Here is an 18,539-nt window from a genome sequence, read left to right as displayed (position 1 = left end):
ATACACAAGTTTAAAGATCTGTTCCCTTAAGAAGCTAGCCAGGTGTTCTCCTCACTGGTTAACAAAGGGAAAACCATAGCGAGGGCCTCCTTGCAGGCAGCCCTGAATGCAACTGATTCCGTGGCCAGATCCATGGTCTCGATGGTAACCATGCAAAGGAGCTCTTGGTTACAGTTTTCCAGTCTTCCTCAAGACGTCCAGCAAGCCCTCCAGGATCTCCCCTTTGAAGGATCCTCACTCTTCTCTGAGCAGAACAATGCTTTGCCCCACTGGCCTGTCAAGACCCATAGAGGAGAAGGAGCAGGAGGTTTGAGCGTAGGCCTCCTCCACCAGCTTCCGCCTCGGGGCTGACGTGCTGCTCCCAGGCACTCAGGGAGCTTGAAGCTCTCCTTTTGATGGGATGCTCGAGGTTGCCATCCCACTCCCTGTTATATTGAATCCAGTTGTCCCTCTGTTTTTGGAACCCCTGTCCCAATTTATCAATGCCTGGGCCCCTATCACCTCGGACCTCTGGGTGCTGAGCATGGTGGAAGTAGAATACACTCTCCAGTTTCTTTCTACCCACCCTTCCCATTCCCCTCCCCATCCCTCTTCAGGGACCCTTCTCACGAGCAATTCTTGGTCCAAGAAGTCCAATCCCTCCTTTGGATGGGAGCTGTGGAAGAGGTTCAGCAAAACTTGAGAGGAAAGGGGGGGTTCTACTCCCATTATTTCCTAATTCTGAAAGCCAAGGGTGGTCTCAGACCTACTATAAACCTGCACCGCCTCAACAGCTACCTCAAGAATCTAAAGTTCTGCATGATCTCTCTGGCCTCCATCATTCCCTGTCTGGATCCTAGGGATTGGTCTCGATGGTAACCATGCGCATGTCTTCACCAAAGGCATGGCGGTGGTAACGGCCTTCCTGAGGAGACAGGGAGTGCACGTCTTCCCATATCTCAACAACTGGTTAGTCAAAGGCCAGTCCAGGGCTCAGGTGGAATGTAGAATCCACCTCATCCAGTCAACTTTCCAGGCATTAGACCTGCTAATAAACATGCAAAAGTTTATCCTCGTCCCAGTGCAGAGGATACAGTTCATTGGAGCAGTACTCAGTTCCACTCAGGCCAGAGCCTTCCTCCCAGGAGACTCATTTCAGGCGATCACAATCCTGATAAGGTCCCTCAAGGCCCACCCACTTACAACAGTGTGGAGCTGTCTGAGACTCCTGGGCCACATGCATCATGCAACATGTGAGGCTACGCGTCAGACCTCTTCAGGCGTGGCTGGCCACAGTGTTCTCACCCATCTGTCACCATCTGGACTCGATTCTCTCCATACATCTTCAGGTCCTCATTTCCCAGGATTAGTGGCTGGACCATCACACGATTTGTGAGAGGGTACCCTTTTCGCGGCCCCAACCTTCGATGTCGGTGGTTTTGGACACATTGGTGCTGGGCTGGGGAGCCCACTTAGCGCCTCTCAGGACTCAAGGCCTTTAGTCTCCAGAAGAACGCTCTCTCATTATCCTTCCTGTCTCACATTGTGAACAAAGACATAATGGCTGTCCGGGACAATATGACTGCCATGTTTTACATCAAGAGACTGAGTGGGGCACGTTCTTTCCTGCTGTCCCAGGAAGCAGTTAATCTGTGGGAGTTCTGCATAGCACATTCAATCTACCTCAAGGCTTCTCCCTCCTGGGAGTGCAGAACCAACTGGCATTTCACCTTAGCCGGTCTTTCTCCATTCACCACAAGTAGTCCCTTTGGCCAGATATCACAAGGGACATTTTCCAACAGTGGGGGATTCCCCAGAGAGATCTGTTTGCTACCCAAATCAACAGGAAATGCCACCAGTTCTGTTCCCTGTGAGGCCACAGCCCAGGGTCTCTCGCAGATGCTTTCTTGCTACTGTGGACAGATCACCTGTATTACGTGTTTCCTTCTATCCCACTAGTTCACAAGGTTCTGATGAAGATCAAGCAGGACTAGGTCATTCTCATAGCCCCAGCAATGCCCAGGCAACATTGGTTCGCCACCCTGTTAGGCCTCTCAGTGGAGGGCCCTGCTCCCGTTTCCTTTATATCCAGACCTGATCTCCAAGGACCATGATCTCCAAGAACCTCTGATGAGGTTCAATAAGGATAAGTGCAGGGTCCTGCACTTAGGACAGAGGAACCCAATGCACAGCTACAGACTAGGGACCGAATGGCTAGGCAGCAGTTCTGCGGAAAAGGACCTAGGGGTGACAGTGGACAAGAAGCTGGATATGAGTCAGCAGTGTGCCTTTGTTGCCAAGAAGGCCAATGGCATTTTGGGATGTATAAGTAGGGGCATAATGAGCAGATCGAGGCACGTGATCGTCCCCCTCTATCCGACATTGGTGAGGCCTCATCTGGAGTACTTTGTCCAGTTTTGAGCCCCACGCTACAAGAAGGATGTGGATAAATTGGAGAGAGTCCAGCGAAGGGCAACAAAAATGATTAGGGGTCTGGAACACATGACTTATGAGGAGAAGCTGAGGGAACTCGGATTGTTTAGTCTGCAGAAGAGAAGAATGAGGGGGGATTTGATAGCTGCTTTCAACTACCTGAGAGGTGGTTCCAGAGAGGATGGTTCTAGACTATTCTCAGTGGTAGAAGAGGAGAGGACAAGGAGTAATGGTCTCAAGTTTCAGTGGGGGAGGTTTAGGTTGGATATTAGGAAAAACTTTTTCACTAGGAGGGTGGTGAAACACTGGAATGCGTTATCTAGGGAGGTGATAGAATCTCCTTCCTTAGAAGTTTTTAAGGTCAGGCTTAACAAAGCCCTGGCTGGGATGATTTAATTGGGGATTGGTCCTGCTTTGAGCAGGGGGTTGGACTAGATGACGACCTGAGGTCCCTTCCAACCCTGATATTCTATGATTCTATGGTCGGTTGCTCCATCCGAACCTCAGCTCTCTTCATCTGATGGCCTGGAAGCTCCATGGCTGAATCCTGAAGAGCAGGTTTGCTTGGAGCAGGTTCATCAGGTCCTGCTAGTTAGTGGGAAGCCCTCCACCAGGGCTACTTACTTTGCAAAATGGAAGCAGTTCTTCATCTGGTTTTCCCAGCATGGAATTCTACCCTTGAGTTCTTCATTGCAAGTTATATTGGAGTACCTGTTGCATCTGAAACAGCAAGGCTTGGCTATTTCTTCTGTCAAGGTCCACCTTGCATGATATCAGCCTCCCATCCCCCAGTCAACAGGCAGTCTGTCTTCTTTCATGTGGTAGTTATCCATTTCCTTAAAGACCTAGAGAGGTTATACCCTCAGGTTAAAGATCCCATTCTTCCCTGAGACCTAAACTCGCCTTATCAAAGCTTATGGGTCTTGGGTCACCTGCTTGAGCTGCTGGTGACATACTCATTAACTCACCTCTGCTGGAAGGTGGCCTTTTTAGTGGCCATCACTTCAGCCAGAAAGGTTTCAGAGATGTGTGGCTCACGTCAGAACCCCCATACACAGTTTTCTTCAAGGATAAGGTACAATTGTGTCCACTCCCTGCTTTTCTCCCAAAAGGGTTTTCGCACTTCCATTGCAGTCAAGCAATGTTCCTTCCAGTTTTCTTCCCAAAACCACATGAGAATAGGGAGGAGCAACAGCTACACTCTCTAGATGTTAGAAGGGCCCTAATGTTCTATATAGAATGGACTACGTTGTTTCATAGATCTACCCATCTGTTCATAGTGGTAGCAGAGAGGATCAAGGGATTCCCTATCTCCACTCAGAGAATCTCGTCCTGGATCATATCATGCATTTGCATGTGTTGTAAGTAGGTAGGAGTTCCGTCTCCAGCTAACCTGACTGCTCATTCCACAAGATCACAGGCCTGCTGAGCCACTTTCCTAGTGCAAATCCCTATTCAGGACATCTGCAGTGCGGCAACCTGGTCATCAGTGTATACGTTCTCAGCACACTATGCCATCACTAAGATTAAGATTTTGTCACAGGTATTTTTAGTAAAAGTCATGGATAGGTCTGACTGCAAAACCAGCAACAAACACAAATTCATGTAAGCTCACGACCTGTCCGTGACTTTTAGTAAAAATAGCCGGGGAGGGTGACTAATAGTGAGAGCCCCATTGGGGGCTGACCACCATCCGTTGCTCCGGCCTTGCTGCTGCTCCTGCGGTGGGGGGCTGACTGAGCCCGGATCGTGGCTCCAGCCCCAGGGGCCGCTGCTCTTGTACCAGTGGCTGAGCCCCAGCCCCAGGGGCTGCTGCTCCTGTCCCTGGCCACTGCTCCTGCAGTGTGGGCTGATCGCCAGCTACTACTCTGGCCCCAGCACTGCTCTTGGATGGGAGCTGACGGCTGCTCTAGTCCCGCCACTGTGGCAGGCTGAGTCAACCGAAGAAGTCCTGTTAAAGTCAAGTAATCCGTGAGCTCTGTGACAGCCATCACCCAACAGGCTGTCAGCATGTCCATGAACTCTGAGCCTCTCTCCTTGTAACGGGGTCATGACTCACCACCACTGGCACCTCCGGCTGGTTGCTCCAGGAATTAGCTCTTGTCAGCTGTGGAGCACTCTCTGCGTGTGGTGTCTCGCCTGTTGTCTGCTCTGCTGATTTGGGAATCGCCTTGCTCCCTGCTCGGCGGTGTCCGCTTCAGGACATTGCCCTCTGGCAGTGCCCACTACTCCATTCTCACCCCCTTCCGGGGGATGGGGGGTAACAACAGTCCTTCGGCTTGCACCTGCCTCAGTGGCCAAGCACAACCCCAAAGTCTAGCCCCTCACCTCAGGGCAAGTTGCAGTCTGTCTCGGCCAGACTCCTCTGTGAGCAGGTGCAGGGGAAGGGGGGGACCCAGGCCCACCCGCTACTTTAGGTCCCAACCCAGTGACTCTTTACCAGCAGCCTCTCTCTCCCCTCCTTCGCTCCCCTCTTGTCCATCTATCTTCCCTGGGACACTCCCCCTTTGGCCCTGTGCACCTTCTCTACCCTTTTTAGCAGGGGCTGCAGCCTGGCATGGAGCTCTCCTCTGCTCCCCTGAGACTGCCCAACACTGCTCTGTCCAAGGTGCTACGTCCTTAGCTCAGGAGCTAGTCCTCCTCCCTTGCTAGTCAGGGAGAGACTGCCCTCTCCTTTGCTAGGCAGGCCTTATTTAGGGCCCAGCCCAGCCCTGATAGGCTGCCTCTTCCTTTGCCCTGATTGTCTCTCCACAGGCCTTTGCTGATTGGAGGCTGGTCTGCGCAGCCTCTCTGGCCTGTTCCAGCCCTTTTTCCTATGGAGTGGGGCAGCCGCCACACTACACTCATATACAACTGCTTGCAAGTCACTTACATTGGAATGGACGTGTGCAAGCACTCGAAAAAGAAAAAACAGTTACTAACCTTCCGTAACTGTTGTTCTTCGAGATGTGTTTCACATGTCTATTCCAAAACCCACCCTCCTTCCTCTCTTAACGTAGTTAGCTGGAAAGAAGGAACTGAGGGGGTGCAGGGTTGGCAAGCCCTTTCTACTGGTGCTATGAGTGTGCGACACCAGAGGGTGCCAGAGCTGACCCAGCAGTTACCACAGGGGAAAAATTTCCGGCAACTAGGCTTGGGCCACACACACACCTACATTGGAATGGACATGTGCAATCCATCTCAAAGAACAACAGTTACAGAAGGTTAGTAACCATTTTTTTTCAATAGCACTATATTCACCCAGAATTTTAAAATATGTATGTCATTTAAAAAAAATAAGTCTCAAAGAATTTTTTTCTTTCTTGAAATAGGAGATAATAAAAATATATATTTTTAAATGTCATTGAGTAGTAGGTACAAGCTTTTGGAGTCAAAGTTAGAGTCTACGTTAAAGAAGTCTCTAGAAATAAAAGAAGAAAAAATTGCGGCTTTGGAAGCTCGTTTAGAAGAGTCAACAAATTTAAACCAGCAGCTGCGCCAGGAACTTAAAACAGTAAGGAAAAAATGACATGACCATTTTTTTCCTCAGATTATAAAATTCTTGAACACCATTCTTATTTTCCAATTTTATTTGCAGTTTATAATGACATTCTTACAAAATTAAGTGCACTTGACAAAATAATTCACTTCTCTCTCAAAATACTTAAGCTTCAGAAGTAGTGCATTCTATATTACAAGACACAGGAAAGCTTGTCTGTAATTTTCTGAGCACTAAATTTTTAAAAACTCATGTTGCATAAGAATTCAGATCTTTGTTCAGTAAAAATATTAGAATGGTGATTCATGATGGAGGTCTTGAATTTTTCGACAAGACTTGGTGTGTGTGAGGAACAGTGTTTAAAAAACAAATTATTTACTGAGTTTAGACCTTAAGACAACAGTTTTATGTCTTCAGCATTGCTAATTCTTGTGAATTTATCTCAAGAGCTACAGTTTTTGCAGTACTTTCTGTTCAATGTCATGTACAGTGGTTTACAGTTGAAGAATTATGGGTGAACAATTGTTGCAATTGAAACTAGAGGCTGCATTTCCTTGACTTACTGATTAGTCCAGTGTCTCAGCTGCTTGCTCTGCACTTTTGTGCATGTACAGAATCCTGCAGAGTCCAACAAGGCAAGGAAAGCAGCAGGAGTCAGACTAGAGACACCAGCCAGTGGCAACTCCAAGACACGACCAATTCCCACAGGAAAGATGGTGATTAAAGAGGGTCACTTTGAGGAGGGGAATCCCTGTTTCCACCCATCTTCAGCTTGCATTTTTCTCCACACTGCTGCTGAAATAGTGTATATAGGTGATAGTGGGGAAGAGGACAGGAAGCAGTGCTCATTGAGGTAGGAGAAAATGCCAGAGAAGGGAGCCAAAAACAATACAATGCCCAGTGGAGAGGCAGAGGATGATGATTGGGGAAGGCCAGAAGTACTCAATGGAGAGGTGGTGGGAAACAGAATAGGGACCTGACAATAGTACCCAGAAACTGTCTGGAAGGGAAAGTGCATTTATTGGGGAGAGTTCAGAGAACCTTTGCCTTCATCAGTCAGGAAAAAGAAGAGGGGAGACCCTCTCAATTTCTGTTGCATTTTGTCTGTGTTTTCATCCAAAAATCCATACACAAGGGAGAGCAGAGGGTGATCTCTAAGACTTTATAAAAGAAATCCCAAAAGCAAACCAAAAAGGAATATTGATATTTTTACAGAAAGCATGATTTTCAAGCCAATCTCATGACTTCTTTTGGCTTGGATCATAATTTTTGAACTCACAGAGTTGGCAGGACTGTGTCTTGCAGATAAGAGTTAAAATAAGTGATAAGACAGGTTGTAACTAGGAGTTACATCATGGGCCAAGTCACAGAGCTTTGATTGTGGGTAAAAGAGAAAAATGCAGTTGAACTCAGGGCTTGATTTGGGGTACAAAGGATCCTCACTTCCCAAGAAATCTAGAATTTAGTGATAAAACTTTAAACATTTGGAATGGGATGGTCATCTATGAAATTTACCCATCTAGATTTTTACACTTGTATAATTAATTTGAAGTACAATTGAGTGCACAAAAGATACATATGTCAAACACGCTCTTCTGGCAGTTTCATGTTTTATATTTATATAGTATGTGTAAACTCCCACAGTTAAATTCACAATTATAAGTATTGAAAATATTCATTGAGTTTCTTGTCCTGTGCAAATTACATTCACACATAGTTAAACAAAGAGATTGGAGGTTATATTTTCAATTTTTGTAATTGTCTTAATTGATTTTAGGTGAAAAAAAACTATGAAGCCCTGAAGCAAAGACAAGAGGAGGAAAGGATGGTACAGAATTCTCCTCCAAGAACTGGTGAAGAAACCCAGTCTGTCAATAAATGGGAAAAGGAAAATCAGGAAACTACTAGAGAACTATTGAAGGTTAAAGATAGATTAATAGAAGTAGAAAGAAATGTAAGTTGTTTTAATTTTACTTGTTTAATGTGACGTGAGAGTGAGGTGGCCAAAGTAAACACGTGAGTTAACAAACGTGGGTTTTCTAGCTCAGCCAGTAGAGGCTCATGCTTTTACTCCCAGGAGTGTCACATTACAAGTGATGGCCCCTGTGGAGATTTAATCGGGATAGACCCCTGACACTTAGGATGAACTTCCATGGCCAGGGTGAATGTGTAATCCACACTTACACAGTATGACTCTGTCTTTCTCTAGGGTTTGAACCACATAGCGCTTTATGGGTCTCCTACAGTCTTTGCATTGTCAGATCTGAATCTTTTAGCTCAAATAGCAGAGGCTTATAGTTTTAGAACCAGAGGTTCAAGGTTCAGTCTCTGCAGCTAATGACACATCTATGGGTGTCACATACAAACAGGGATTTGAGTGTAAGACAGTAATTGTACTAGCGCCATTTGAACGTCTAGTTTGGAGCCAGTTTTGAAAATGTGCCCTCCCTCCATCCCTGTATGAATATCTCAGGTTAGTGTGGCCACTACATTCATAAGCAAAAAACAGATAAATTAATAACAGTGTGGAAGCTGTATCTCACAATTGCTTCTCTCTTGTGATTTTAATGGAAACCCATAACTTCGTCTTACTTGTATTTAAAATAAATAATCTTCTTTTTAGGTAAACTAACCTAAAATATAAACAATGTCCTCTTGATATGCATGATTCTTCTATCTTTAACCTTTTTTCCTTTTTTAAGAATGCTACCCTGCAGGCAGAGAAACAAGCACTGAAAACTCAACTAAAGCAACTCGAGACCCAGAACAATAATCTACAAGCTCAGATTCTATCACTTCAGAGACAGACTGTTTCTTTACAGGAGCAAAATACAACCTTACAAACTCAGAATGCCAAGCTGCAGGTTACATTTTATATTTTGCTTTTATCATCCGATTCAAAATAAAGGTAGATTTTTTTCAAGTCAGAGCTTTGCTATAAACTGTTTGGCACTAGCAATCACAATTTCAGTTGACATGGAAATCAAAGCACCTTGCACCATTTCTAGTTTGCACTAATAACAGTCAGTCATAAATTGCTACAACAAGATATTAACATCATACATTTATCATATTTAAAACCCTTGGAATTCATGCACAGGAACTAAGTGTACTTTGTCAGCCTCCTTCCACACCCTTTCTTTTACGTTCTTAACTTCTGACTTCTGGTGATGTAAGCAGTTAAAGCACTCTGAGAACTAATATTAGGTGAGATACTCTTTAATATTTTCTTAAATGAGTTAGAAGTAATGAAGTGTAAATTGACACATAATACTAAAAGAGGAAAGATTGTGAACACACTGAATGAAAATGTAGAGAAGTGGGCCAAAATTAATAGGAGATTTAATTCAGATAAGTGCAATGTAATTTGCTCAGAAAAAAATAAAGCCATATGCTTTGGTCCTGGGAGCTATGAAAACAAAATTAACATTCACAAAGATACCTTAAGGAAATCAAAGCTAAATTGCCATCCCTCTCAGGCTACCTATGTTTTCAAATACAGTTTCTCCAATAAATGAATTCCTCTTGCAAATGGATCTTATGTTTTTTAGGGCTCCAAGGATCAAACAGCTTTAGGGAGTACATACAAAGCTCTCAATTAACAAGATATTGTGAACAAATTGCTACCATTCTTAGAAAGGCCACTGCAGTTCTAATATCCCTCCAGACCCCCAGAAAGAAAAAGAATCTGAACAGAAGGGAAAAGGAATTTAATAACTAGGAAAAGTTCCTATTTGGTTTCACATTGAAACCATGTATCCTTTTCCATATCGTCTTGCAGGATATCATAAAAGATGACTGGGAGTTCACAGCTACATTGAAGAGTCTAGGAAAATAGGCCAAAAAGGACCACAACATACATCAGTTGAAATCTGACGTAGTTTCATTGCAATGGCAGATTTGGCTTTATCCTCCTTGGTTGAAGGACACTCCCGGTGAATTGGATTTCTTCCATAAAGTCACCTGGACATAAGAATTAGACTTCTCCCTCCACAGGAATTATGAAGCTACATCAGCCACCATGAAAGCCTCAGCAGTTTCTGTTTGTTTTGCCTGGCCAATCCTGGTATAGATAGATTCTCTTGTAGACATTACACTCAGAACTAAGAAAGGATACAGCCTAAGGGCCTCTCTCTGGAAAATCTCCCATGTGGCTGCCTTTGTTTTGGATCATCACTTGAAACCTTCATCCCTTGTTCTTAGTTAGAGCAATGGGATACCATGCACTCTCTTACAGGCACATGAAGTTCCATGGATCTCAACTAAACAACTTACAGTGGCTTCAAAATACTTACTGCCCAGAGGCAACCTCTTTAGAGAATCTATGGGAAAATAGGTGAATCATCAGAAATGACCAAGAGAGCCTTGACCCCTGCTATTATACATTACAGAAAGTAAAAGCCTTATTTTAAGCCTAACCAATCATTTCTGGTATTTTACACTAACAAACACAGCATATAGAGACAGCAGTTACACAAGAAGATATAATTAAACCAGAAAAGGCTGAAACAAGTGAATTCTCAGATCAGCTGTCAGCCTCCTCAGAACACACTGAATGACTTCCTTCCTATCCCTAGTCCAAAATGAACAGCAAATTGGTATCAGACTCCTTTAATTTGTGAATTGATGACTGCTGTTGACTTTGAACAAATAAGTTCTGGGCATAGTCCAGAGAAGATATACAATAGTAGTATTAGAAGCAGCATTTCCCCTCCTTGGATGACCTGATCAGGGTTCTATCCAGAGAGAAAGCAGAAGCAAATTACCTGAAATCCAAGCAGCTTCTGGAACATTGTAGTTAGATAAAGAGAAGAAAAAATGTAATATCCCCAGTACATTTTCATCATTCTTTTGGTTATGAAGATAAACCCAATGAGGCACAAGGAGAGCATCTCCAGAGAATAACAGAAAAAGATTAAGCGGTCTATAAAGGAAGTAAAAGTTGCTGAAGAAATGTCATTTTCTGCCCTACTAAACATGTTGGGATTGTTAGTATCTTCAATAAACAATCTGCAGTGTGCCAGGATACATACGAGAGCTCTCCAGCTCTGTTATCTTTTCCACATCCCATCCTACTCCAGCCTGTTGTGAAAATCAAAGTCATATGGATTGTATCTATCTCCTTCAGTTGGCTGATGAAAAAGGATTTAGCCTCAAAGAGGCAGTCAGCAAGTGAGTTGGAACAGTAATTACAACAGACATCAGTCTAGGAGGTTGAAACTAGGAGGGTGCTTTCAGAAACTGACAATTCCGGGATCATGTCTGCAGAAGAGAGAAAGCATAGCATTGACTGGCTAGAGCTCAGAGTAGTCAGTTATGGTCTCAAAGCATTGACCCTCTCTTTAGGCAGTAGACATATGTTGGTTATGACCATACCATTTAAGAAAAAAGCTCTGCTCATGTTGACTTGAGAAGAACAAAACTTCTTGTTGCTGTGCATCGTGTACCTCAAGGGAAATTGAAAATGATAGATTGGCTCTGCAAACAAACATTAACTCAAGTGGAATAGAGTCCACACTCAGAAATATTCTCATCCCTGGTCCGTTTATTTGGCAGATCAGTGATGGACCTGTTTTCTTCCAGAAACAAGAAGGCATCTTGCTATTTCTGTAGGTGACTGAATCCAGAGGCTGAAACAACATAAACATTCAGAACTGGCCAAGTTCTTGTCTCTATGCCTTCTCCTTTTCTGCAGCCCAGTGTCTCCCATAATTCTGATATAGGCTCTTGCCCTCCAGTGTGCGGTTTCTGGTTCAAAGCTACAGCACAGCCTATGCTATCCATGCCTCCTTCTCGTGCTTGCTGCCAGATCTTCTGACTCCACGGCAGCGGTCAAGTGGTGGTTTGCTTCACTCACATGCTTTTTTTAAAAAAAAATTATTTTTAGCCATTTTTCAGGAAGTTAAAGCCTTTTTATTTGCTTTCAAACCTTCTCACCACTTCCTGGTTCAGGTTCTGAGCAGTGTGGTGGCAACAACCATATGAAATCTCTGCTGCGGTGCCTTCCTGCCAAGCTGCTGTGCCCCCTTTGAGGCCTGGCAGAACAACCGTTCAAGCACTGGGCAAAATCCAAAAGGTGCTCCGTATATGAGATACGTTTCTCAGGCTCAGCATAAGGTAAAAATTGCCAAGCCTGCATGCAGCTGACCATATTTCTGCTAGGACACAGGGCTCTGACTCAGACAAGTTGGAGCCTCTCTACACCACCCCCCGAAGTAGCTGCAACTACACAGAAAAACCTGACCAAGAGACACAGGGTAGGCTCTGAGGACTAGGAGAACTTCATCCAAATGAAATGACTCAGGGTACGTCCAGGGCAACAAAGGACCATAAAGATGAGAGCTTTCTGGGCTACTGGTTCCCCCCACAAGTCCTGAAGTGGGTCTTAGATTCCCTGTGGAGAGAAGCAGAAGCAGGAGAACTACACAGCTCTTTCCTCGCACTGTGAATCAGGCAATTCTCATGATACTCTGGGGTAAATCCTCCCAAAATGGCAAAAGCAAATGTGTCCTTTGCAAGGCAGGGATTATTATTGTTAATGAACAAGTGAGGTGAAAATCAGGAGTTAAACCTCTTCTCCTATGCCTTTTCCCCCTTAGGGAGTGTTTATCTTCACAGAATCTCTCTCTCAGTGCTCTGTACCATACTTACCACCCCTTCCCCAACTTGCAGCATGTCTGGGCATGATGAGAAGCCTGTGCCTCCTGTGCAGCCTTGCCTCAGGCTGCAGCCTAATGGAAATTGTGCCAGTGTGGATTTCAGCCCAAGGACTATCGATGTGCCAGGGAAAGGGGCTAAAATTTGAGACAGCAGCTGACAGTCTGTCTCTCTATCCCTCCCCTGCTCCACAGGCTGGCTGCACATCAAAGTCTAGAGCACTTCAGGCAGTCTGTGGCCAGAACAGAGGCTCTTGAGAAATCCACTCCCCATGAAGCTGCACCTTCTTGGGATTACAGAGGGGTAAGTGAGAAATCCCTTCCCATGTTCAAAATGATCTTGATTTCCTGAGTAAAGCTCCAAATGGTTCTAGGTTCCTTGTACAGCACTTACTTGGGTGCTCACCAGCCGGGGGGAGCAGGCAGGGCACTTTCAGGCTCATGAGGACAACTCTCAACTATTTGCACATTTGAGGTATGTGTACCAGTACCCCTCTTCTGTTGTCTGGTTCCCCAGACCAAGATGAATAGTATACAACCCTCTCCCCATCGTAAACATCCATGGAAGAAGTACCACACCTACCAAACAAACCCCACACCAATAATTTACATAGCTTTTTTAAGACAGGATGTCAGTGAGTGGGCTGTAAGGAATGTATAAATATTAATAACCTATCTTTCCTTCCAAACATAATTACGACACATTTTCCCATTGATGCCTCCTTTGAGGGCATCATTACATCCAAATAAGGTCAACTGATTAAACCGAATGTTAAACTAAAATGTTTATATCTATTTAGTCTATCTAATCTATCTATAAAACAAAGAAATTTCACAAAGTTTGGGAGCCTAAGGTTAGTGCAGCCAGAGTTCTACCAGTGAAAGATAGTCACACCTTCAGACCCCATAGACCATAAGAGTGATGATACACTACTCAGCAATTTCAAAGCCTCATCTATAGCTGTTCAGACCAAAAGCTTTTCATATCTTTAGTAGGAAGCTTACTTTGTTGTAAACAAGTGGCTCAACTTCTGGGGTATGATCCTTGATTCAAATGAGATGTCTTGGGTCCTGTCTTGGTAAAGCCCTTGATGTGATTTGTGATGAGCAATGGATTCTAATTTGGTGGCTACAAGGATGTCATGTTACATCCATGAATAGTCATTGTTCATCCTAAACTGATATTTTGTGCATCCAACCTTACAGGTGAAGAATTAGTGGGAAAAACATTAGAGAAATTAGTAACTGAGACTGCAGAGAGGCCTCAGCCCTGACTGTCAAAGTCTACAGCAATCCAGGTTCCTACTAATACAGGATACCCAAGAAAGGAGTCTGATACCCTGGCAAGGGGAAAATATCTGGAGCAGAAGTTTCTAAGGAAACCTAGATTAATTTTCCTTCAAACCAACAACATTCTGAGCATAACAAAGACTCTTCCTTTTGATCCATCTTCTGCACCTACAGTCTTAGGTGGTTGGTAGTGGTCACAGCAAGGCACAGTGGACTCTGGATTGCTTCCAAGTGCCTGACTTTGCAATAACACCAAGAAAAGCTCCCTGATTCCCTCAGCAAACATAGACTGGAGACAGACACTTCAGTGATGAAGATGAACCCATTGCTAGACAGATTCCAGAAGATCCAGTATCTGATATCCATGCTGAACAAATGCTGGAGGCCAAGAGCCTCTGTTCTGTCTAGCCACTGGGCCTTTTTGTCTCGCACATACGGGTCTCCCCATAGGTGAGGTCACATATCAGGTGTCTCCGGTCTTTCTTCTGAGAGAATGGGACCATTGCCTGGAGCGAATGTAAGACCAGTTACTGGTTCCTAGTCAGGTACTAGCTTTCCTAAGATGATGGCTGGCCATAGACAATGTCTTTAGGCGTCTTCCCATATGCCTTCCCGGTTTGCAGGTTCTCACAACAGACACTTTTCTGAGGGATGGGGAGCACTTCTGGGAGCCAGAATGACATAATGAATCTGGAGTTCTGGGAAAAAGAGCCTCAGCATCAAGCTCTTGAAGCTCACAGCTGTCAAACTAGCTCTACTGAGATTCCAGAGCTACCTGGAGGGCAAGAACGTCTTGTTCCAACCAGACAACACGACCACAGCTACATACATAAACAATCAAGGCGGAACAAGGAGTGTAGCACTACATGCAGAAGTGATGGAATGGGCAGACAAAACTCTCTGTTCTCTAAAGACAATACACGTAAAAGGAGAGCTGAACCAAAAGGCAGACTGAGAGCACTAAAGACTTATATCAAGCTTACAGAATCCACAAGGAGATTGGGCTTCCTGTTCATTTCCTTTGATCTTGAGCTGCTTAGGGCATCCAAACTATCTCTTACTAGATTAATTAGATTTACAGCTTTGAGGCAAACAAGCCATCTGGGGCGCACCTGTTCCAGAAGGAATCAAGGCACATTTACAAGGCCCATTGCAACCTCATGGGCCCAGAAAGCATGTGCTTCCACCACAGATATCTCTATGGCAGCCACATTGCCATCGGCCAACACCTCTATCAAGCATTATAAGGTGGACTTTCTGTCTCTACAGAGCACTCCTTGGACAGGAAGGTGCTGCAAGTGGTGGTCCAGACATAACCTTGCCATTTGAGCAGTTCAAAAAAGTGTGTCTTTCCTGTTTTTTATGTTCACTTTGTATCTCTCCCTTCTCCTGTTCACTGCTTGCCATATGAATCAGAATTGAGGGAGATGCTGGGCTGCAGAATGGAAAATTTCGAAGCTGATCATTTCCTTTCTGCTAGCAGTGTCTCCCACAGTTCTACCCAACCTGTATGGCTTCACCACTACAGGTCAGCATTTTATTTGGATAGTTGCTTCTTATGTAGTGGCCTGTTGTACATGGTTAATTGGTTGGCGCTGAAATTATTGTTACTAATCATTGTCTAGGAGTTTTTTTCACAGCTTGGCATGACTCATCAGGCAGCAAGCAGGCAAAGGGCTGTGCTGTAGCTTTAAACCACCTCCAGAAACTTCACACAGGAGAGGAATAGCCCATACATATCAGAATTGTGGGGATGCTGTTAGTAGAATGAAAATTATTGGGTACGAAATTTTCTATTTTGCAAATCCCAAGGACTATACAGAAAAAGGGTCGGGGGGAGGGGGAAGAAACAATGGTAATATTGATAGCCCCTTATAGGTGAAGGAGTACATGATGGTTCTTTGACCTGCTCAATCTAGCTTGTGAGCCACAAATATACTTACTCTGCAGACAAGTTATTGTCTCTGGGACCAACCCTGTATCCAGATCCGGACGGACAGAACCTAGCTGCTTGGATTTTGAAGGAAAGTATCTTAGAAAAAAGGTAACACAGGCAACAAATAAGACATACTCCAAAACTTGGCTAAGATTCAGGTATTGCTGCAGATGTCAAGCTGTGTCCCCTACATGAGCAGAAGTTAAACATATCTTAGAATTTCTCCAAGAAAGCCTCAATATGGGCTTCAAAGCCATCACTCTTTAAGGCCAAATATCCATATTAGCAAGTATTCTGTATTTGAAAGAAGAAAAATGTCTGTATATCTGAACATCAGATGCTTCTATGGGAAAGACTTTCTGATACGTTCTTCATACTGTCACAATCTAGCCCTTGCTGTACTAACTGCACCCTTTGGAACCTAGGAAGGAATTGTTAAATTCCATTTAAAACATGGGTGGCTGATTCATCTACCACAGAAGTCCCCTCAAAAGGATCTCAGTACTGTGTGTTCCTTTTGGACAGAGCAGGCCTTTGAATGTTAAGTTGGTTCTTCCTCAAATTAATTTCCATCTTCAATACATATCAAGAAATAGTCCTTCTGTGCTTCTACCCGAAGCCTTCCCACCCATGGGAGAGTTCTAATTCACACTTGATGTTTGCCATTACTTCAGGATATATACTAAGTGTACTAAACCCCTTATGAAGTCCAGGGATTAAACTGAGTATTTCAGAGGCATACAAAATTAAAGAATCTTACACCTCTGTCAAACCTCAGGGCCCACGCCTTAAGGGCAATGATGCAATGATGACTTTATGGGTAGAAAAATTGTATGCCTCCATGGGAAGATCTTCAAGGCAGCCACTTGTTCTTCAGTGCATCCTGTCTCCAAATTTTATAAATTGGACATCCATTCATCAGCTGCCATTATTTTTGGCAGAAGGGCGCTCTGCAGTGTAGTTTCTCAGTAAAAGAGAATGAACACAGTTTCACTTAGGTGCTATTGATTTAACTTTATTTCCATTTCCCCACTCTAGATGGACACTGTTGATTGAAATCCCATTGTAATGGATCTCTGGAATACAATGAAGAATAGAAAAAACATGCATGCTTACCTGAAAATTTCCTTTCTTCAAGTAATAGTCACAGTTCTGGCTCACCTGTTCAAAGGATTTCTAGTGATCAGATAGTGATAAACATTGGTATCCAAAACATTTTTTAATAGACCTGTCAACCTCACTGCTTAAAAGTCAGAAAGAATCTTTCTTCAGGAAAGCATTTAAGAAGAGGCATGAAGTTAAGCACACAATTAAATGCTTTCCTGAATAGAAATGAACTTAACCATATGCTTAAATGCTTTCCTGAATTGTGGCCATAATGACTTACCTAAGGATGTACCATTTGAAACTAAAATATACCATTTAAATTAAGTATCAGGTAAAATTATTACCCTTAAGGTGCGTTAGATAATAGAACAACTTGGCTAATGAAGTTGTTGAAGTCACTGAAGTATTCATAAGTATATTAGATTTAAAAAAACATTTAATTAATTTTGAGGCCAGTCCTTCACTAGGGGGAGTTAGACTAGATTAAAGGACCTAAAGTCCTTTGTTACCTTAATAACTATAGTATGCTAATCCCCACTTTCATTGTTGATGATACTAAATTAAATGGAGTTTCCTTTATTTCTGATAACATTGTTTACAACTGCAGGTTGAAAATTCTACCCTTAATTCTCAAAGTACATCTCTTATGAATCAGAATGCACAACTGCTGATCCAACAGTCTGCCTTGGAAAATGAAAATGAATCTATACTCAAGGAACTAGAGGATCTGAAATCATTGTATGATTCACTGGTCAAAGATCATGAAAAACTGGAACATCTTCATGAACGTCAAGCTTCCGAATATGAATCTCTAATTGCCAAACATGGAAGCCTCAAGTCTGCACACAAAAATCTTGAGGTGGAACATAAGGACTTAGAAGATAGGTAAGCATAAATATGTAAGATGGATCTTGTGAGTAACATTAAAAATCTGCATTTCATAATAATACAAGAACATTGTTGTATAAATTAGGTTGAATAAAATGAATGTTTCTTAATCTGTCATTTAGATCATAACTCCTTGAATAAATTTCTCCTTGTTCAAAATTGAAATTACATCCTTAGCTATTTTTATTAGTTCTAGAGGATATAACCAACATTTTTATATAATCTTGTTTACAGGTACAATCAGTTACTGAAACAAAAAGTGCAATTAGAGGAGTTGGAAAAAGTGCTCAAAGTAGAACAAGAGAAAATGTTGCAGCAAAGCAAAAAACATGAAACTGTAGCAGCAGAATACAAAAAACTTCGTGACGAAAATGATAGGTAAATAAAAAATCTGATACTTTATTTAGATTTAAATATATTATTAAATGAAAAAGCCAACATTTGTACGGTATTAAGGCTGAGGTTTTAAACTTGATAAAAGTCAAGAAATTCAAACTTGCATTTCCCACAGCAACCATAATTTAAGTTAATTTGCTCATGTGTAATATTTTGTATTATTGCATATAGTATATGCCTTTGTATATAAAGTATATTATTGCATATGGTATGTCTCCTCTGCATGGGCCTGTAGTCCAAGTCACAGTCTAACCCTGTGAAATGAGGGGCTTTTTAATGATTTCCTCCCCAACTTAGTTGTTGTACAGCCCTGGTAGAGCTCCCCCTAGTTGGATGCACATCAGTCTGCAGTGTTTTGAGCTGTACAAACTGGGTC

General features: G+C 43.2%; 1 protein-coding gene across 6 annotated transcripts in view; it reads left to right on the top strand.

Moving 5' to 3' along the window:
* The window catches only part of CCDC88A (coiled-coil domain containing 88A), a 348,165-nt gene that overhangs the window by 274,428 nt on the left and 55,198 nt on the right, over positions 1 to 18,539 (top strand). For all 6 annotated transcript variants that reach the window (XM_084624216.1, XM_084624211.1, XM_084624213.1 and 3 more), the window contains 5 exons: positions 5,764 to 5,905; positions 7,668 to 7,844; positions 8,593 to 8,754; positions 17,487 to 17,764; positions 18,002 to 18,145. In XM_084624216.1, coding sequence (XP_084480342.1) covers positions 5,764 to 5,905; positions 7,668 to 7,844; positions 8,593 to 8,754; positions 17,487 to 17,764; positions 18,002 to 18,145 — 903 coding nt within the window. The remainder of the gene's footprint in view (positions 1 to 5,763; positions 5,906 to 7,667; positions 7,845 to 8,592; positions 8,755 to 17,486; positions 17,765 to 18,001; positions 18,146 to 18,539) is intronic.

This window comes from Lepidochelys olivacea, assembly GCF_965140295.1.
Source record: "Lepidochelys olivacea isolate rLepOli2 genome assembly, chromosome: 3".
Lineage (NCBI taxonomy): Eukaryota > Metazoa > Chordata > Testudines > Cheloniidae > Lepidochelys > Lepidochelys olivacea.
Note: the sequence above shows the minus strand (reverse complement) of the source record. Positions and strands in the feature narration are given on the sequence as shown.